Source organism: Chenopodium album, chromosome 1 (genome assembly GCF_948465745.1).
Source record: "Chenopodium album chromosome 1, dcCheAlbu1.1, whole genome shotgun sequence".
Lineage (NCBI taxonomy): Eukaryota > Viridiplantae > Streptophyta > Magnoliopsida > Caryophyllales > Amaranthaceae > Chenopodium > Chenopodium album.
Window position 1 is genome coordinate 80,541,645 of NC_137834.1, and position 22,632 is coordinate 80,564,276.

Consider the following 22,632-nt stretch of genomic DNA (forward strand, 5'->3'; position numbering starts at 1 on the left):
GTCAATTTAGAACTCTTAGTTGATTTACATGTTTCAATAATGCCTAGTGTGTTTTTCTTCAAATGAATTCTTTGTGAGCTTTGGTCATACGAAGTTTTAAAATGTGAAATGTTTGTTGTAGCTAAAAACTCAATAATGTAAGTTCTTCCGTTAGTTATACTTTTCCTTTTAAATTCTCTCCATAATTAATTAATACCAATTTTTTTTCCTATCATCGATTTTCCTTGATTTTAGGATTTTTAAGTTCTTTATACCTCTTGATAACATCTGTTCAAATATCACTTTTTAATATGAATCTCATTCAATTTTCATAATGTTGTTCATGTGCCATCAAACAATGTAGATTTCAAAGCTAATAAACCTTAATAATAGTTGTAATTAAATGACGACAAGATTGTAAATAAGAAGAGTAACCACGAAGGAGTAAAAATAGACGGTCTTTTGATAATAAACAGTCTCTTTGTACGTACAGTTTTTTTTTTTTTAAATAATAATAATAATAACATATGAAGTATAAAGCATTAAAAAAAAAAAGCATACAAGTTTTTTGTTAAAAAAAAAAAAATAAATTCATTGATGATAGGTTTAATGAAAAAAAACATTAAATATATTAATGAGTAAACATATTAATTAGGGTAAAAAAGCAAATATATATTTTTGTACACTTTTTTGAGAGTATAGTTAGTAGGACACTATTCCTAAGAGCTATCTTCTACTTTTTATAAGGTGAGGATACACAATCGTGATTTTTTACACGGTTTTTTGAAAGGAAAGACAGCCATTGATTGATATGATCTGGACTTCCTTCATCAAGGTTTGCCCGGAACATATAGACAAAAATTGTATATAGGTCCATTATGGTGGTGAAGTACATTACTTAAAAACAGAGGTCTTAAGTGATAACCACTTTTGTCAACAATGTTTTGACAGCGCGCTCATCTGCACCACCATGTGAAATGGCAAACGTTTAAGGATCTTATCAGTTACTATATCTGGCAGATTGCTTATCAAATCTGGCCTAGTTTAACAAACAATGTTGTGTTTTTTAGAAGGTTTGAAACATATTGTCATTGTATAGTACTCCGTACTCAGCAGAGAGCGAAACAAAAGTTAAATTCTTCACAATAGATAGAGTTCAAAATCAAACTTCATGAGATGAGTCCAAACTTGCAATATGTTTCATCTAGTTATCAGCATATATACTAGATATTGGTGCATTCCAACAATTAGACGACGGGTTTGGGAAGAAATCACCTTTGAGTTTCAATTAACTCTTAAACCTGCAGATGCACAATCTAACAAATTGATCAGAAGAGCGGCTAAGATGTCAAGATATCCATGTTACCAGTTTTCAAATAAACCTTGGACCAAGTTCCCTCTTAAAGTCTTAAAACTGAATCTACAAACCATGTTGAACTTAACAAGATTTCATGTAAATCATGACCAAGTCAATCTCTAGTTGGTTGCCTAAACATTATGCAACTCTAATATCATGACCAAAAAAAAAAAAAAAATATTTGACTTATTTTACTACCTTCGTCCCTAAAAGTCATTTGTGTTTCTTAAAAAAGTGAATGCAACCAAGGGATTGGGGCAATCTTGTAAGGACAGAAGGAATATAAAGATAATTCCATGAGTAAGTCATATCATGGATTATCTAGCCAAGTAAATGATGGCGAATTGATGGCATAACTTACTTTCTACCATGTCTAACCTGTCTTTAATCCAAAAGCAGAAAGGTTTTCCAATCCATGTAAGTTCAAACAAAGAAATTCTGAAACAAGAGCGGAGAAGGGAATAAGAGTGGCAAAAGAATGAAGACATAAGATATGAAAGCTGGGCTAAGTTCATAAATATCTCAATTGGAATAAGCATGAAGTGAAATTCTCGTATCAATAAACGTAATTAATATGATTATATGACTTAACTTCATATATATTAGAAACTTTTGCCTAGGGTTCGTACGGTACATCCTTGTGATTTTCTATTTTTTGGTTTTTTTATTTTACAAGATACATGTGAGTATGTCAATAAATCAAACATTAGTCAAGTTTATTAAAATCTTGATAATTTTGAAATTCACAACAAAAAAGTATTCACTCCTTTTTCTTATTTCCTATTTTTTAATTTTTGTTTTCAAAAAAATTAAAAACTAAAAACAAAAAATAACATCAAGCAATGGTTGTTTTTTAGCATCAAGGATGCTGTCTCACAGAAAAAATTTACTACCAGAGTACATAATTAACCAAGTCTTTGAAATTTTTTCTTAAAAAACAATTTGTGTCTTTGGAGAAGCTCTTTGAAACCCATTTAACTTTCTTTGCACCTTCAACTCTGCAACATCATCAATTGCTCCGAATTTGATAGTAAATCTTTGAAGAACAATTGAAGCAGAAAGCACATATTCAATCAATTTAAGCTCAGCTTTTGAAGCAGTTACACCATCAATATCCACCTCAACCAGATTACCCAATTTATAATTATTGTCATAATCATAATCGTGCTCAACTTCCACATTTATGTTTGGACGAGAAACCTACACATTGAAACGCATATCACTATATCAGAAGATACTTCAAATGCATTTAATTTATCACTTTTTTTTCTTCATTTTAATACTACTTTTTAAACAATATTAGGGGGCATTTGGTTTGTAGGATTTAGGTATGAGGTATGGAGTTGAAATGAGTTAAATCCATACCTAACGTTTATTTAAGAAAAATCTAATTGTTAAGGAATTTTTTTAATTACTACACAAAAATGACTCCATTTTAAAAATAACCACCCGTTTACTTTATTTTATTTTATTTTTTATTTTACCACCACTTAAATTATAAAATTACTTTGATTTCCACCTTTTTCAAAATTTCCGTAGGTTTCCGTCTGTAGGTCCAACCAGCTACTAACCGCTATTTTTTAAGCTTTAAAACACCTCTCCCAACTTCAATTCGCATTTTTGGGAATTAGAGTTCTTGGGACAATTCATCAATTGGGCGTTTTCAACAATTGGGCGTCTTCAATGGCTCTTAGTTCCCCTGCTTTTTCTTTCAGCATCACCGTAGTTGTACTCACCGTCGATAGCGGCGTCGGATTTGGAGCCACTTTTCCATACGCTATCTCTGCTTTGCTTGAAGTGTTTCAGTTGAGTACGGCTCCTTCCTCTACCTCCTATGGTGGTTTCAGGTAAAAAGGAGGAGAGAGAAAGTGAAGTAGGAAAATGGAGAAAAGAAGGAAAAACCACCGGAAAGAGGGAAATGGAGGTGGGGCCTCCCATGGTGGTTTCAGGTAAGAGAAAAATGGAGAAAGTGACGCAGGAAAGAGGTTTTGCAGTTGATGAAACAAAAACTGGAAATGGAGTTAGGGCCCAAAGACGGATAATCGGTCAAAAACCACTAAAATTTAGAAAAAGTGGGAATCTAAGTAGTTTTTTTATTTTTTATTTATTTATTTATTTTTTTTTAAAAAAAAAAAATTTAAGGGATGGTAAAATTTAAAAAAAAAATAAACAGGATTTTTTTTTTGGAAAATGTTATACATAGCCCTTTGGGCTACATATAAGCATTAAATTTACACTTGAAAATCGTAAAAAGTTAAGAAATCATCAAAATATAAACACTAATAACACTGATTTACGCGTGTTTTTGTCATGAATTCCTAATTTTATACAATTTCCAAGAGTACATTTAATGCTTATATATAAATAGGTGTCATTTTTTTGTTGGTAATTTAAAAAAATTTCAATTTTTAAACACATACCTCAAACTCAAATGGTATGGTGTTTAGAAACCAAAGGCAGAGGTGTGTATGACTCATGGTATCAAATAAAAATAAAATAACATTTATTAAACAACAAAACACAATGTACATTATTAAGAATCAAGTTCCTAATGACTTCATACCACCTTTCATTCCTATTAACAAACCCATACCACTTTGTGAACCAAACGCCCCCTTAAATCATTATATTATTATTTTAATTATTTCTCTCAATAAGATTCATTCTTCTTAATAAGAAAAACAAGTACTCGGTATTACTATATAATTTGCGAAATAAGAAACTTAAAAGGTATTTTCTAGGGTTGTACAGAGTTTGGTCTGGACCGTAACCAAACCAGACCAAACCGCATTTTAGCGGTTTGGTTTGGTTTACGATTTGGAAAAATACGGTTTGGTTTCGATTTTTTGGGAAATACGGTTTGCGGTTTGGTTTGATTTTTCAAAAATTATAAACCAAACCAAACCGTAAACCAGTAAACCGCATTTTAATATTTATATAATATTTATAAAAAATAAAATAGTTATTATATATTTTAAAAAAGAAAAAAATAATAATAAAAAACATGAAAAATCATTAGAAGACGGTCAGTAATTCAGTATAATACTATACTCCAAGATCAGTTTAGCTCCGGCAATTATTGATATCGCATAATGTAGCCCCTGATGTTGTCAAGTTGCTGCCAATTATTAAAATCTATAATGTAGTATGAAATTTTTTTTTTTTGGACAAATGTATTATGTTTTTTTCAACTGTTAATTTGTTATGTATTATTTTTATTATGTGTTTTTGTGTTAGCACTTGATTAGTTGGTTGTTATTTTTATTAAAACTTTGTAGTATAATTTAATCCGTTTGGGCTAATTATTTGAACTTTATTATAAATTTATTAATATTTGACAATTTTTAGGAAAAAATGTCGTCTCATCATAAACCGCAAACCAAACCGCACCAAACCGCATTATTACGGTTTGGTTTGGTTTGGTTTCAATATTAATATGGTTTGGTTTGGTCTGGAAAATTGACCAAACCGTATTTTGCGGTTTGGTTTGGTTTATACTCAAACCGCACCAAACCAGACCATGTTCACCCCTAGTATTTTCAGTTCCAAAATAGTACTAAAAAATTGAAGTAGATTGGACGTTATAAGATACTTACTGAGATAGCGAGCTTCTTAATGGATGGGCAGCTTTGAATAAAACCAAAAGTGCAAGAAAATACACCAAAGTCATTCAAATTAAGTACTCCGAGAGACAGTTCATAGAGATGTGCAAGTGCCAACGGAAAAACTTTCTTTTTTCCAATTGCAGCGAAGATCTTGCACAACAAAATAAAATGCATCAATTTGTATAGCATAGCACCATATTAATCATATACAGTTATACACTATACATTCGAGAAGTATTTCCGCCATAAAACTTACCTTATTAGACTTATAGTCCCTTAGGAAAAGGGATTTGAGATCACAAGAAGCTGCAAGTTTTTTTATGGCATCAGCTGCTTCGGCAGTTTGGCGATCAGTAATTGATGAATCACACCAAGATAGCTCTAATTTAGCAAGGTTCGGAACATTTTTGAAATTCAACAATCCAATAGATGAAGAGACATTTAAAGTTAAGTTTTCCAGTTTTGGTGCATCTATAACAATATTCTTATGGTAGAGGCAGTGCTCAAGCTTTAGTATAATAAGTTTGGGACAATTCGCAATCAAATTGCTAAATATTTCACCGTCTAATGTTATTGAATTGAGCTCAAGTTTGCGAATATGTTTAAAGCACTTAAATTCGGTAGATGGACGTTTCAAAATAAAACCTTTGGAAAGTGTCAATTCCTCCAACTCAATGCATGAATAAATATGAGATGGCAAAGGTATAGCTGCAAATAAGCACAGATAATTTATAAGGGTAATTTTTTTGACACCATTGTGCGAAAGAAAATGTAGCCACGCATTAAGATTCAGAGTAATCTGATAAGAACCGTTGTTTTGTCCGTTGTCGGGGATGTAGAGGTAGAATTCGTGTATAGGTCCATGGTGATGGAGAAAGCTGTTGTTGATGATTGTGTTGTATGTTTCCCACATTGATTTTTGATCTACTTTCTTGAAGCGGAACTTCCACTTCCAGAGATCGTCATCAAAAACAAGACTCTTAAGATAGCACCAATTGTTCCTCCATTGTTTGGATAACACACTCGTTCTGACTGCTTCTCTAAATGGCAACAGTTCGAGTATCTTATCAATGAGTACCATGGGCAGATTGCTGATGCGATCTTCGACATTTGTAGATATTGGAAAAACCATTTGATATTAGAGTTTGAAGAACAAAGGTGTAATGGATGGAAATAAATAATTGTTAATTTTTGTGTGAACATACGGCTTAATTCTCATTCAAGAAACAAATAACGATATATATACAATGTTAACACTAGAGATGCATGCCATATCGTTGGTAAGATTGCTTAATTCTCATTCAAGAAACAAATAACGATATATATACAATGTTAACCCTAGAGATACATACAATACCTTTGGTAAGATTAGAGATTAAGAAACAATATAAAAGATACACTCCAAATAACCACCAAATATTCCCGATTATTATCTTTTTAAAAATATATCCTCAATAATAATTAATAATACATACAAATATACAATGCTTGTTTTGGGTAATATAATACGTACTCGTCACAATCCAACAACACGTAAACTACACAAAAATGACTACATACTAGTTTCATACGAGTATAAATTTATAAACGGAGCTGCCAAATTCTAGCAACTTTAAACTTGACATTAAACTTTAAAATGGCAAAATCTTGTTAGAAACAGCATGATATTAACTTCTTGTGAGATTTCACTATTCTATACAACAGTCCACAAAAAAAAGACGTGAAAAAGGAATTTGAAGGCTGCAACAGCAACGGTTTATGTCATAGGAATGTTTTGCTGTAACCTGGAAGCCTTTATAATAGCGACAGGCTATATAATTATGACAAGTTTGTTGTTACTTGCAAGTCAGATCAACTAGTTAAGTCATTAAAAACTCAGAAAGCAATCATAATTAGCTCACCTCAATATCAAGCTCCTTGATGCATGGACAACTTTGAACCATGCTAATAGTAACTTGAAAGATATCGAAGTCAGCACATCAAGAGCAGCCAAGCAAAGCCTATCCAGGTGATTAAATGCCATTGGCATCGTATTCAGGAAACCGCTTGCAGCCAAGAACATGCAATAGAAAAAACAGAACAAAGATCATATTTAGGGGCCAAACTGATTTAAGAATTCAAAGAAAAAAACATACAAGTGTATAATATGCTGCAATTCTGATATATATGAAAGACAAATTGTATTTGACTGTGGATATAAATTATACCCTGCACAAACCCTCCCCAAAGTGAAGGCACCGAAGTTCATATGAATCTGCAAGAGTTTTAAAGGTGTCAACAGTCCCGGTGCATGAAGAATTCAAACCCTGCTTCTTCCAAAATTATTGAAATGTTAACAAGATGCTGGCCATTACTGATTTCTAGAGATTCAAATAGAGCTTCGATAACTAAGCTTTTAAGGCTGGGTACATATATAACTGAATGCCTCATGCCAACCCAACAAAAGAGCTTTATGAAGCAAGATTTGTAAAGCTGTAAGATCTATGTGGAGCAGCTCATGGCTTTGCAGATTTGTAAAGCCTTTAAAGTCACTGGTTGGAGATTTTAGACAGAATAATAAATTAAGTTTCAACTTCACCAAATCCCGACAAAAGAATATATGAGAAGGCAGTGGTGGATATTCATCCCCATATTCCCTGCCAAAACAGTTTACAAGCTATGAGTGATCTGTTTTACCCAATTTTTTGAAAGGAAAGACAACCACTGGCTGATATTCGGACTCCCTTCATCAAATATGTCCGTGAGGATGGCCCAGTTTCTCATGATGAGAAACAAATTTTGTTTCTCACATGGCATTTTCGTAAATAAACCAACAACTTTATTCAACTTTTTTAACTGTGGAGCCCACAATACTGAAAAAGTTGTTGATTTATTCACGAAAATGCCACCATGAGAAACAAATTTCGTTTCTCACCATGAGAAACAGGGAATTTCCCTATGTCTGGTATATAAAGCCAAAAGTTGAATACAGGACCATTATGATGGAGAAGTATATTACTGCTGATGCTGCATCACTTATAAAGCAACCTGTCAAAAACAAGGGTCTTAAGTGATAACCACTTTTGCCTCCGTCTAGTGCTTTGACAGCATGCTCATCCGCACCACCATGTGAAATGGCAATTTTAAAAAATCTTATCAGTTACAATATCTGGCAGATTGCTGATAAAATCATGCCCGCCTTTACAAACAATCTTATGCTTTTTAGAAGACATGGAACTAGCCATTGGGCTCAACAAAGATACCAAAACAAAAAGCTGAATTCTTTATTTATATTAAGTATTAGGAAGACTTCAGATTAAACTTCAAGAGATGACTCCAAACTTGCAACAGTACATTTCATAAACTTCCTCCGTCCACAATTATGTGCAACAAAGGAATATTTTGTATCTCACAAATAATTCCCTTTGTTGCACATAATTGTGGGCGGAGGAAGTACATAGTAGTAAAATATTGAAGCAGCCCAATAATAAGACATCGGGTTTAGGAAAAATATCACCTTTGAATTCCAATTTACTTACTTGTATTCTGGCAACTGCACAAGACTCCTAAATTCCTAATTGATTAGAATAGCGGCAAAGATGCCTTGATGCTACCAAGTTCCCTCAAACATGAATCTGCAAATTGTTTTCAGATCAACTAACCATGTTTTTTCTCAATTAATGTGTAGAATATTTATACTAAGTCCAATTTTACCAACGAAATTCACAACCTAATTTTGTCAAACTAAACCAACAAAATCATTGTTCCCATTTACACTACCAATTCACATATTTTAGATAGTAAAACAAATTGAATTAAAGAGCAAAACTTCCAAATTAATCAACTAGACAAAATTATGTTCAACTAATCATCCGTCAAAAACTATTAGACACATCAATAATGTAATTTGAACTACTAATGTGACAATTACAAATCGGGATACAGGAAGTACTTTATTTCTAGCAATGCTAAGAAATTGTTAAGAAACAAGTTAAAAAAATTGTTTAGTTATACTAATAATTGTTTTTTCACATAATAAAAGCAATCAAGATGTACTCAAGCGATCAAACACATCCCAGATTTCAGAGGAGGAAACATAAAAGCGGAAAGAAGAAAGAGAGTAATGTACCAATTTCGAACTCTACAACCCACGAAGAACACGCCTGCCATTTGTAAGGTAACGATACCGGCGGTCAGAAGAGAGAAGTTCTAAGTCTGACGGGAGAAAACCCTGCCGGAGAAATTGGTATGCGGGAATAAGGATTTAAGGGGGAAAATACTGTACAATTTAAAGAAGTTTATACTCTTAGAGCAAGATTAGTCCTGTCTGGTCGTAAGATTTTAATTAATAGAGTTGAGTCTTAAGTTGAGTCTTGAGTTTTCAAGACTCCACTTCAGATTTTGTTAAGACTTAGCTTCTTAAGGACATGTTCGGCACCAGTGTTTAGGTAGCTTTTGAGTAGCTTTTAGCTTTTTGACTTGGTCAAAACGCTACTTGATAAAAATTAGACATGTTTGGCAAGGTAGTGGTGAAAGTAGCTTTTAGTGTTTTAAGTAGCTTTTGCCAAAAGTTATAAGTTTTATCGTTGGATTAGCTGTGGGAATTTTTTGCTATTTTTGTAATTTTTTTTTTTTTTTTGAAAAATAGGTATAGAATTTTTATCCAAAATTTTAGGAAATAAAATCCAATCTGTTTTTTTTATCCTTCAAATTTGAAATACTGTTTTTAATACTTATCAAAATTTTAACGGTTGAAATTTATTTTGATGATTATCTCATGTCTAACGTTCAAATATTATATAGCCCTATATATGACTTGATCTGACATTCTATTTTGCATTCTTCATTTCAAATCATTTAAAAAAAAAATTGTCATTCCTTCACAAAAGACGTAGCTCTGCATTGCTTTGCTCTGGTAAATTTTGTCTTCTTATATGTCTTCTTAAATTATTGGTTTCTAGTATTATGAATTAAGCTTTATTGTATGTTTTTCCTATTGTAGATATTAGCATCGGGTCGAATTGTGGTTCTCATCTCCCATTGCTTTTCTCGAATTAAGGTATGAATTCATATTCTATTTTTTCTACAAAAAAACTCTTGTGGTTCTATTTAGGTTTTTTGAATTAGATTTAGATTGAGCTTCAAGTAACGTAGCTTAGCACAAGTAATATTCCATGATAAAGAAAATTCAATAAATACAATTATAATTAATAAAGTTCTGTACAAATTGCTAACCGGTGACTGGGAAAAAAAAACAATAAATATAATTAATAAAGTTCATCATCAATGCTTATTATTTCTACCACCTAATATTATTGAATTGTAAGCTGAATTTGATTAGCTATTTCAGAAATCTATATTATCATTATATGACTCAAAGTACAATCAAGTTGTGAATTATGTACTTGTACTACGGTGGTCTCTAAATGCTAAAATTAAATTGTTAAATCCTAGATTGAAGGAGACAAAGTAGAGAGTAGAAAAACAGGGATTTTTTTTCGTAAAAGACCAATACAATTTCATCTAAGCAACGTCATCAAGTAATGGAACAAGATAAAATAAGATATCTATATTTATGTAGATAGTTATGTTTAACATATGTTAGCTAGAATATTGGATAATCAACTAGAATGTTGTACAGTTGTACTCATATAGATCACCTAGATTTAAGACTAGTGTTATGCTAGCTATGTATATAACCTTAGTATGATCTTAATCAATGGGAATAAGGAAGAATTTCATTCCTTTTTGATACACTTCTTTTTAAGGTAGCATGTATGTCTTCATATACTATACAAATTTAATATATATTAATAAATTTGGGTTTCATACTAGATGGCTTCATCTAGTAAACAGGAGGCAACTAAAGACATTTTCAAATGGAATGATGAAAACATGATGATATTGTGTGATGTATGCCTTCAATTTATTAAAGACAATGGTCGTTCACAATTTTTTAAGTGGAAGGAAATTCAAACGGAAGTTGAAAAAAGAATTGGATGGGTGTTTATAAATACAAATAGTTGCAAGCATAAATATGATACAATGAGAAAAGATTGGCGTCATTGAAAGGCTTTGAAATCAAAAGAAACTGGTTTAGGATGGAATCCGCAATCTGGTAGAATTGATGCCACGAATGAATGGTGGGATCAAAAAATTAAGGTGTGTACACATTAAATTTTAAATAGGATTCTGTTATTCATTAAAATAGAATTATATGACATATTTAAATTTGATTTTTTTTTTTAATGAATTTGTAGGAGAAATCAGATTTCAAAAAATTTCGTCATAAGGGTATTAGTGCAAAGCTTGAAAACAAATGGGATAGTTTATTTGGAGATTCATGTGCTACGGGGGATAATGTGTATGCACCTTCAACAGACCCTGTTATTAATATTGAAGAGCAAAACATAGAACATGAGAATTATGATGAAGAGCATGAAGAAAATCCGGAAAATGGGAGTAACTTTTTTTAAAGTGACCAATTTACATCTGATTTAATGAATGATAATTTTTTCCAAAATTTTATGGAACAAGCTAAGAATTTAGTGTTACCAAATCCGGGTGGTGCTTTACAAGTGACTAATGAAGGTGCAAATGCTAGTACTCATGCTTCTAAAAAGGCCCAAAAGCAACCTATAACAAAGAATAATGTTGTCCAAATGAAGCGTAAGAGAAGACAATCAGCAGGATCAACAATGTTGTTTCATAAAATTGGTGAAATGACAGAGTGTGTTAAGCTTATGGCTCAAAGTAGCACACCTAATGCAAGTACTTAACCATCTTCATCCACAATTACTACTGCCATGCAAGTTCTCAATCTTATGGTACAAAACCATATTTTAGAGAAATATTGTGATGTTTGGTTTTATGCTATTTCTGTGATTGAAGATCAAACTAAGAGAGAGGTGTTTTTGAATATGGATGATGATGAGAGTAGGCTTAGATGGTTGCAACACTTATATTTGAATAAAGACAATTAGATAAGATCTTTTTAGGTAGTTTCGATTTTTATCATTCAATATGTTTAAAATAAGTAGCTTCATTAGTTATTTGTTACTAAATTTTATTTCGAGTTATTTGCTCCTAAAATAGTAGTGTTGGTACATGTAATTAATTTCATTTTTTAATATTAATAAATTTAGTTTAACATATATATATATATATATATATATATATATATATATATATATATATATATATATATATATATATATATATATATAATATCTATGTGTTTTGTTTCATCACTTGTTATTGAAATGTAATTACAGATATGGACATTGATGACGATAGAAAGCGTAAATTTTGGATTGCAATAGCATATGCTATATCTTTAATATATACTTATTATTGTAAGTATATCTATAAGGAACCGTGTATGACTTCAAATTTTACGGGAGAAAAGTGGATAAGGGAAGTGCTAAATGGTCATCCTATTCGATGTGTCAATGCATTTAGAATGGAGCCAAGATTATTATTGAGACTATGTAACGACTTATCTTCAAAATATGGATTGAAAGCTAGTGGTAACATGTCTATAGTAGAGAAAGTTTGCATTTTATTATATGCACTGGCTCAAGGGGTATCAAATAGAGTTTTGTGTGAGCGTTTTCAACAATCCGGCGATACAATAAGTAGAGTTATTCATGAAGTTCTCTACTCAATCTCTAGTAGAAAGGTAAAGGGGCTTGCGCATGATATTATAAGACCCTATGATCCTAGTTTTAAAGGCGTGCCAGCGAAAATTTCCACGGATAATAGATATATGCCTTTTTTTAAGGTAATGATTTATCTAATTATATATATTTATATTTATTTATTTATAATTATGTATATATATATATATATATATATATATATATATATATATATATATATATATATATATATATATATATATATATATATATATCATCATTATACTTTTTTAATAGGATGCTATTGGATGTATTGATATAGAGGCATGTATACCTGAGGCCCAACAAATGCCTTATAGAGGGCGAAAAGGAATTCCTACATTTAATGTTTTGGCTGCACGCATGTAAAGGTGGGCACGGGCCCGGCACGACGCCAACACGGCCCGGCACGGCACGGCGGCCCACCTGTGGGCCGTGGGCCGGGCCGTGAACAAAAAAAATAGTTTTGGCACGGGCACTGCACGCGGCACGATGGCCGGCACGTGGGCCGGCACGCCGGCACGGCACGTGGCACGGCCGGGCACGGCCCGGCACGGCACGAGGCCTATATTTACTCACCATTATACACTATTGTACAATTTTTGTAATATCGAACTTCGTATTCCGTATAATAAATGAAGTTATTCACCAAATATTGTACGATTTTTAATTATCATTAATTATTTGTATTATCGATTTATCGTACCGGCTCCCGGCATATGATAAAATAAGTTATTCTTCAAGTTTTTGTGTTTTCGGATTATCGCACTCGAAATTTTTTATTTTTTATTATATGCATTGTTGTTTATTGCTAAATTAGTAAAATTGTTTTTATTTGTTTATATAAATTTAATCATAATTAGATAAATAATTTATATAACCTTAATTAAAATAAAGTTGTTCTAAACAAAATATATTAACATTAACATAAACATAAATTAATCACATTACTTATATAAAATTAAGTTGTACTAAAAAATATTTATCGTTTTTTTATTTACATTTATTATTTTAAAAAATAAATAAAATAAAAAAATTAAAGTGGCACGGTTTGGCCCGCGGCCCGGCACGACACGGCCTGCCAGGCACGTGGGCCGTGCCGTGCCGTGGGCTGGGGTGTGCCAAAATTAGGCACGGCACGGCCCGCCGCGGAGCCGGCACGGCACGGCACGACACGACCCCCACCGCGGCACGGCCAGGCACGGCTCGCGACGGCACGGCACGACCCGTTGCCCATGTTTAGCTGCATGTGATTTTGATATGTGCTTTACATTTGTATCGGCGGGGTGGGAAGGTTCGGCACATGATACTCGTGTTTTTCTTCATGCAATTGAAACCCCAGAGATGAAATTTCCTACTCCTTCTCAAGGTATGCTTATAGTTTATATATTTTTTTAAGAGGTAATTATAATAAAGTTTATTTAAATAAATTCTTATAATATATATAAATATATATTTAACATTGTTTGATTTGGTGCAATTAGGTAAGTATTACTTGGCTGATAAAGGATATCCAGATCGTAGAGAATATTTAGTACCGTATCCTAAGTTGAGGTATCATAAGTCACAATTTGAGAATGTACCTCCTCAAAATAAACAAGAAACTTTTAATCGTTGGCACTCATCCCTTCGAAGTTGTATCGAAAGATCTTTTGGAGTTTTGAAGTAGAGATGGAAGATACTTATCAAAATGTCAAAATACAGTGTTGAGACACAAATACAAATGGTGGTTGCTACATTTGCCCTACACAACTATATTAGAATTAATTCACCAACTGATCCCCTTTTTAGAGTGTTGGAGGATTACCCAGATTTTATTCCATCATTCGAGCTGCCGGATATTAATCATGCTGGATCAAATTGTGACAATAGAGAAGGTGATAGTACTGAAATGAAGGCTATTCGTGACCATATAGCTGATAGTTTATGAAAAGCTAGACGCCGTAATTATTTATTGTAATAAAACGATTTGTGTATTTTTTTATTAGAGTAATTTTTAGCTTGTTAAGCAAATAAATATTCTTACTAAAATGTTTGTATACACTTATTCATTTTTATTTATTTATTATTTTGATAGATTGTACATTGTCCTTTCAAATGTATTTGATAGTAATCAAGAAATTGTGTACTTAATTTTATAAATCACACCTTAAATTTTGTTATAAGAATTTGACTAATAATATAATTATAATTAATGAAATAATAATTTTTTTTATTAAATTAAATTATATAGACTCAACAGCTAGTTTACCGAACACTACTATTAAAATATTTAAATATTCACAGCTAACAGCTAGTTGACAGCTAACAGCTAGGTATACAGCTGGCAGCTACTACTACAGCTAACAGCTACCCACACAGCTACTTTTGCCGAACACGCCCTAAATGCATTAAAAAAACAAAGTCTTGTCTTAAGATCACAAAATCTAAAAATGATGATGTCACTTAGAGTTTTAAGACTCAGGGCTAATCTTGCTCTTACCATTTGTTTTTATTTTTTTCTTTTAATGAAACCATAGCACTGTATATTTTCAATTAGAGGTGTTAGGCCTGTTCTCTTCACGTTAAAAAAATAATATTAAGTAAAAATAATTTTAGTTTAGTAAAATTAATTTTAGTTAAGTAAAAATAATAGCCCTTTCCCTAAATAATGTTGGGAAATTATCTAATTCCCAAATTACAGCTACTCTTTTTTTAATTCCCATTATACCGTCCACGTCAGCTAAGGAATACAAACCGATTTTTTTTCTCGGTCCAGCAACAAACCGCTACTTCAAGTATAGGTTTTAATTTTGTAAACCGCTACTTGAAGTAGCGGTTTTTCTCAAAACTCCGCTACTTGAAGTAGCGGTTTATGGGTTTGTTTTGTAAGTTTTCTTTAAAAACAAAATATCTGTAAATCAGTAATTAGTAAATACAAACCGCTACTTCAAGTAGCGGTTTCTAATATGTAAACCGCTACTTGAAGTAGCGGTTTTCAGTAGCACACCGCTACTTGAAGTAGCGATTTTCTAATAAACCCGTTTTTTTTAAAAATTCCCACTGAACCGGTGACGTGGACGGTATGGTGGGAATTAAAAAAAGTCTAGCTGTAATTTGGGAATTAGATAATTTCCCAACATTATTTAGAGAAAGGGCTCAAAATAAGTTCAGTTCAGTAAAATTCAGTTTTCTTAAAGAAGAATTATAATAGAAAATCAGTGAAAAATAATTTCAATTCAGTAAAAATAATTTCAGTTCAGTAAAAATAAGTTCAGTTCAGTAAAAATAATTTCAGTTCAGCAAAATTAAGGTTAATCAAACAGGGCCTTAATTTGAGTGTCCAAGTCGGATTATGTGAGATGAGGTTAGATTGGGTCTGATTTCAAACTTAAGTCATATAAAGTAGTACTTAAAATTATTGTGTCTATGTAAGTCGAAATTTTAATTTTAATTTTTTTTTTTGAATAGGTCAGGTCCAATGTTGACACTCCTATTCTTAATCACTATTCACTACTTCCTAAGCACTTATTCGTATGATTAATTTTCCTTATATTTGCTTCATTCTATTTTTAGGTTTAAGGGACCATATCTTTACTTTGACTAGCACTTTATTAACTTTATCACTTTTCTCTCACATCAAAATTTTCCCAATCAAAAACTAAAAAAAAAGTAAATTTACTATTACAAGCCGCATATTAAAAGAGTGGAGGAAGTATCAATTAGTCCTCTTGGGTTTTCTTTTTATTTCTTTCATCAATATTGTACGTTATAGTAGAGCTATCAATTCGGGTATTCAAGTTGGGTTCAAGTTGGGTCAGATCAGATTTCAAATTATGTTGGGTCAATCTAGCCTCCAAATCATATGGTTCAGGTTCAAATCGGGTCAATCTCGGTTCGGGTTATCTCGAGAATCTCGGGTCATTCATCCTCTTGGGGTGTAGGTCAGGTTTGATTCGAGTCAAATTCAGGTTGAGTTCAATTTTAGGTTCGGATTGTGTCAAGTCGAGTTTAGGCGGGTTAATAGCTATTAAATTTGAGTTTGGGGTAAGGTTGAATCAAATAGTTATCAGGTCTAATCTTTTAATTGGATCATGTTTAGGTTTGCATCAAGTTAAGGTCAGATCAATATCAGTGTGTTAAAATTGAACCTATATTACTACGTCTTTCATAATCCGATCAAGCACTATTAAGATTTTATTAACCCTGCCAATATAATAAAGAACAGGAGGTATATAATATGAAATTTCCCAAAACAATATCCAACCCAATTTCAAATTTTCAATTGCTTAAGTTAATAAACAAAAAAATTAAAAGCACATTAATAATACTCCATAATTAAATAAAATGTTCTTCAAAGAAAAATATAATTATAATAATAAAACAAAATTAGGTTGCATTGAAGCATCAGAGGCTACTGTCTCACATAATTGACCAAGACATTGAAATTTTTACTCAAAAACAATTTGTGCCTTTGGAGAAGCTCTTCGGAACCCATTCAACTTTCTATGCAGCTTCAACTCTGTAACATTATCAACTCTTCCGAATTTGATAGTCAATTTTTGAAGAACAATTGAAGCGGAAAGTACATATTCAATCAATTTGAGCTCAGGTTTTGAACCTGTAACACCATTAATATCCACCTCGACCAGTTGCCCTAACTTATAGTTATTGTCATAATCATAATTATGCTCAACTTCCACATCTTCCCTTGAAGCAACCTACACATATCAGAAGACAAAACTTCACATTTTCATTTTGTATTTTTTTTTAACAATCTAACCCTTCTTCGCATCCGAGACAACCCTAATCACTAATCCTCTATGTAATTTTCCTTCCCAAACACCCCCCCATAAAAGCCGACTAATTCTTACTCTCTATCCCGCAAAACAATAAATCTTGTGTTTGGTTAGCCATATAGTGTGGCCACAATTGTTCATAAAAATTATCATTAATTCATTATTCAATTATTTATGTAAATAACTTTAATTTAACCATAAAGTACAGGTAAGATCATTAAAAATATAAATAACTCATTTGTCCATTCAAGCAATCCCTCTAATTTTATTTTTAACCATTAAAAGATTAGATCCACTTGTTTATAAAACTAACCCCAATTATTTCTCATTAAGATAAGCTCTTATCCGTCGAGGTAATTCTATTTGATCATTGCCATATCACTCAATAAATTGCAAAAGAAGACACTTATTAGAAGGTAAAAACTTGAAAGTAGATTATTGGACATGAGGTTAACAAAATTTTGTTTTCCAAAATGTTAAAAACTTGTAGTTTTGTTTCAAAAAAACACTTGAAGTAGTTCGGAAATAATAGGATACTTACATTGATAGCGAGCTTCTTAATGGATGGGCAGCTTTGAATAAAACCGAAAGTGCAAGAAAATTCACCAAAGTCATCCAAATCAAGTACTCCCAGAGACAGTTCACAGAGGTGGGTAAGTGCCAAAGGAAACGATTTCATTTTTTCGATTTCAACAAAGAGCTAGCACAACAAAATAGACATAATCAATATGTATAGTATATTAAAAACATTATAGAATCTAATTCGTGAAGTTGTTCAGCCATAAAACTTACCGTAGACGACATGAAGAAGTCCCTTAGGTGAAGCGACTTGAGATCACAAGAAGCTGCAAGGTTTTTTTATGACATCAGCTATTTCAGCAGCTTCTTCACGATCAATTGAATTAATGCCCAAATACTTGAGCGTTAGTATAGTAAGTTTGGGGCAAATCGCAATCAAACTCTGAAATATATCACCCTCAATTGTTATTGAATCGAGCTCAAGTTTGCGAATATGTTTAAAGCCTTCAAAATCAGTGGGTGGAGGTTTCAAAATAAAATACCTGTTCAGTATCAATTCCTCCAACTCGATGCAGGAATAGATATGAGATGGCAAAGGTACATATCTTACAGAATACCACATATTTCCGAGAGTGATTTTTTTGAAAGAAAACATAGCCACGGATTAAGATTGAGAAATTCATTATAATAAATGTTATCTTGTCGAATGCGAGGGATTTCAAGGTAGAACTCATGTATAGGTCCATGATGGCGGAGTAAGATATTGTTGACGATGCTGGTGTATGTTTCCCACTCCAATCCTCCATTGCCATTGCGATTCTGCCGCTTCCAGAAATCCCTATTGAAAACAAGTTTCCTAAGACAGCACCAATTGGTCCTCCATTGTTTGGACAACACACTCATCTTGGCTGCTTCGTTAAGTGACAACAGTTCGAGTATCTTATCAGTAAGTACCATGGACAGATTGCTGATGCGATCTTGTCTGCCTTCGACATTTGTAGATAACTTTGAAGGAGAAACCATTTGATGATAATTAGAGTTTGAATATGAAAGTTGTAATGGATGGGAATGAATCATAAAATGCTTGCTTTGGATATATAATACGAGTAGAGTAATTATAAGTACGTATTCACGAACCAATTAATAAACGTTGTTTTCCAAAGTGAATATAATTTGAATTAGATGGGAAAATTTAGAAAGAAAATACGTTGTACTTGTAATTTGTTCTACGAGGCGTCACATTTATTAGTGGAAATACAAGGTGCTATATGTATCTATCTCATGAATATCAATTGTTGGTTCCCAAACAAGTAATTGATACCTTCACGGTCAATAAGTCATACATAATAATTATGGAAATCATTTCATTTCTCCTATTCCATAATCAACATATCAATTAGATATGTTGGTTTTTAGCATCCAGTATTCTCAAAGAATCAATTAGATAAAAAAAAAAAAAAAAAAAAAAAAAAAAAAAGTCATTCTTCTAGGCCAAAAAAACATATCGACACAATCACAGCTCACCCAAAAGCTCACGAACAATGGACAGTTGAAGAGTCGTGGCCTAAAAACGATGAGCTTTATACATTATACTAAACTAATCTTAATTTTATTTAACTTTTTTTAATGTGAAAAGAACAGGGCATAAACAAAAAGAAACGACGAGCCTTATACATTTGTTGTGGGCCTTATGGCAATGGTGGAATTAAAGATGTTTCTACAGTGGTCCATTTCAAATGGACTACCACTATACTTTAATCTCATTGGTTGATTTTTTTTTTTTTTTTTAAGGATGGTCAAACCTTAAATTAAGCATTTTCCTTTTTTAAACTATACTCAAAACATAACAATATCTCCACAATTGAAATTTCTTAAGAAAAAAAAGGTTGAAATCCATCTAAAATTAATAAAAATAGAAAAAGTTCCCACTTGTTTAAACGTTCAAGTAAATGTATTGTATCCAAATCACTGACTGATTTCATCACAGTCTCAATTGCTCTAAAGCCTGCGGAGTAGGAGAACAACAACTAGAAGACTTACAATAGTCACATGGCCACGTCTTCGATTTCTCTAGATATACAATTTGTACATTTGGAGAAGCTCTTTTCAAACCAATCAATTCTTTTCGCAACGCAAATGCTGAATTGTAATCAAGCTTTCCAAGTACGATAAACAAATTTTCAAGAGCATTCGAGACAGAAAGCACATATTCAATCAATTTGACCTCTGCGCGTGACCCTTTAATGCCCTCAAATTCCACCTCAAGTAGATGATCCAACTTGAACTTGTTATCGTAACAATATTTATGCTGAACATCTAAATTTTTGCTTGGAGTAACCTGTGCACGAGATTTTATTAGGGGACATTGCGCATAATAATCATCATCAGTCTCAAATTATGCAATAGTATATATGTTTAAGCTAGCTACTTACAGAAATTCCAAGCTTTTTGATTGATGGGCAGCTTTGAATTAAGCCAAATGTGCAAGAAAATACACCATAGTTATCCAAGTCTTTGTCGACGAAGTATAGCTTGTTAACATGTGTGAGTGCTAATGGAAGGGGTCTCATTATACCACCTGCAGCCAATAACTTCCACAACAAAACCATCCATCAAATTAATGAACACTTTGTTAAAAAAAAATATAGAGACAAAGGAAATATATATCTTTTTTTTTTTTCATATAATTTACCTTAGACAAACTAAGCCCAATTTGAAGAGACATGAGTTTACATGAAGTTGCAATATTCTTGAAGGCATCAGCTAATTGTGTACATGAACGGTTATCCCATTCGCCTTCCACGGCTAATTCTAAACTGACAAGGCTAGGAACTTTTATAAAATCCAAGGATCCAAGTTCGCCTTTGATAGATAAGTTTTTGAGTTTTGGCGCGTCTATAGCAAGATGGTTTATCCCGGTGCAGTCCATTAGCTTTAACCTAGCAAGATTGGGGCAATTCGCAATTAAACTCCCGATGTCAATGTTGAATTTCATTTCGCAAAGTACAAGTCTCCATAGACGTTCAAACCGCTTAAAGTCATTAGGTGGAGGATTCAAAGTGAAAAAACCTAGAGTCATCTCTTCTAACTCGACAAAAGAATATATATAAGATGGCAAAGGTAATATAGTGTCAAGCAGATTCAGAAATACTAGATCTTTGACACCATTCCGTGAAAGAAAAGATAACCAAGGACTAAAATTAAGTGTTTCTTCACCACCAGTTTCGTCTTCCGGGATGTAAAGATGGAACGTGTGAATGTGACCATGGTGTCGAAAGAGTATATTGTTGATGATGGAGTGGTACTTTGACAAATCTAGTTTTCCATTGTCATCGCGCTGTGATTTCGAAAAAATATTATCAAAAACAAGGCTACCAAGATTCAACCAATAGTTCCTCCAAGTTCTAGACAACACACCCATCTTGGCTACATCGGATATTGGCAAGATTTCTATGATCTTGTCGATGACATTATTTGGCAAATTGCTGATTAAATCTTGTTTATCTTCCATAATACTGGTATTGCTTGAAAACTCAGATGGAGAAACCATAGTATACTCCTAAATTCTTTAATTGTAAGCTAAAGTATTCTAAACCAATCTAATTTAATTTTCTCCGACTTTTATATTATAGAGTACAAGAACTTATGCATGATAATGGTATGTATACTCTAAGTTGAGCTAAGATAAAATTATAAAAGCTAATAAATTTAATTAGAGCAAATAAGTTCAAACAAGATAAAATAGGGTTTATAATAAGATCTAGTAAGGAGACTATTTTTTTAGGACACTTCACTTTTAGTTCAAAATCATGGAATTTTTTCACAAAATAGCCGAGTCGGTCGCTTGGACACCTACCCATGTTGGACATGGGTATCGAGTCCAAGTAACATAGCAGAAAAACAATTCATCCAAAACCTCAATTTACACACAGGAACATTTTCCTTCTGCAATTTAAACTAGAAGCAAATGAAATAAAACAACAGTGAGACACAAACCATAAACTATAATTGTAAGTCTTATGTACAACTACCAAAGGATCATTCATTGATTCATTTACTCCCTTGTGGGCTACTTACAAAACAAAAAAGTAATGCCAGTCACTAGTCTCTTAAGCAGGATCAGAAGAAGGTGAGGTGGCAACATGAAGTAGAAGGTGAGGTGGCAACATGAAGCTCTATGAAACCAATTTAATTGCATTAATTATTAATATCCTTGAATAAGAAGTCTTCTTGAGGCTCTCTAGTAAAAACTCAATCAAGTACTGAAATCGCTCAAGCACAGGAGACCAATCAAGTAGTAAAAACTCAATCAAGAGGCTCTGTAGTAAAAGCAATCAAAATTGGAGTCCAAGGAACGTCCAGCAAGATTTGTGCTTGACATTATGGAAAAGTATTTAGTGGAATTCACATGTTATAACTATACTCTAATAAAAATTTAGTACAAAAATAGATATCATAATTTTAAGATACAATTGCGAATGGTTAATAGCACTAGAACTTCACTTACTAACCTTATTAGTCATTCGTTGATAAATTCATAACAGTGAACAATTCTATGGTACTATGAATCTTCATTTATCTCAAATTCTCGAGTATCCATCCAAGAACCTTGACACTCAGACAAGGGTAATAGACATATGACAACACGCCAACACTTACAACCAAATACATGGATACATCTACTTAATACCCATGTTGGAAACTTAAGCACATACTTCACCCAATTTTGAGTTACA

At 32.4% G+C, this 22,632-nt stretch overlaps 3 protein-coding genes and 1 pseudogene across 3 annotated transcripts; 1 reads left to right on the top strand and 3 right to left on the bottom strand.

Annotated features, from left to right (window-relative positions):
* Positions 1-1,802: 1,802 nt before the first annotated feature.
* On the bottom strand, positions 1,803-8,151 carry LOC145611506 (F-box/FBD/LRR-repeat protein At1g13570-like). The gene is made up of 4 exons (XM_081666876.1): positions 6,843-8,151; positions 5,198-6,042; positions 4,933-5,091; positions 1,803-2,536 (listed from the first exon to the last, which is right to left on the bottom strand). Exons 2-4 carry the CDS (start codon positions 6,020-6,022, stop codon positions 2,267-2,269), a joined length of 1,254 nt encoding a protein of 417 aa, XP_081523002.1. The 5' UTR covers positions 6,023-6,042; positions 6,843-8,151; the 3' UTR covers positions 1,803-2,266.
* A 3,296-nt stretch (positions 8,152-11,447) lies between these two features.
* Positions 11,448-14,529, top strand: LOC145636504 (uncharacterized; annotated as a pseudogene).
* A 2,500-nt stretch (positions 14,530-17,029) lies between these two features.
* On the bottom strand, positions 17,030-18,292 carry LOC145636512 (F-box/FBD/LRR-repeat protein At1g13570-like). Its single transcript, XM_081688093.1, has 3 exons — positions 18,170-18,292; positions 17,919-18,077; positions 17,030-17,299 (listed from the first exon to the last, which is right to left on the bottom strand). Exons 1-3 carry the CDS (start codon positions 18,179-18,181, stop codon positions 17,030-17,032), a joined length of 441 nt encoding a protein of 146 aa, XP_081544219.1. The 5' UTR covers positions 18,182-18,292.
* A 1,585-nt stretch (positions 18,293-19,877) lies between these two features.
* LOC145636517 (F-box/FBD/LRR-repeat protein At1g13570-like) lies at positions 19,878-21,446 on the bottom strand. Its single transcript, XM_081688105.1, has 3 exons — positions 20,589-21,446; positions 20,329-20,487; positions 19,878-20,234 (listed from the first exon to the last, which is right to left on the bottom strand). The coding sequence occupies exons 1-3, from the start codon at positions 21,444-21,446 to the stop codon at positions 19,878-19,880; spliced, it is 1,374 nt and encodes a 457-aa protein (XP_081544231.1).
* Positions 21,447-22,632: the final 1,186 nt, after the last annotated feature.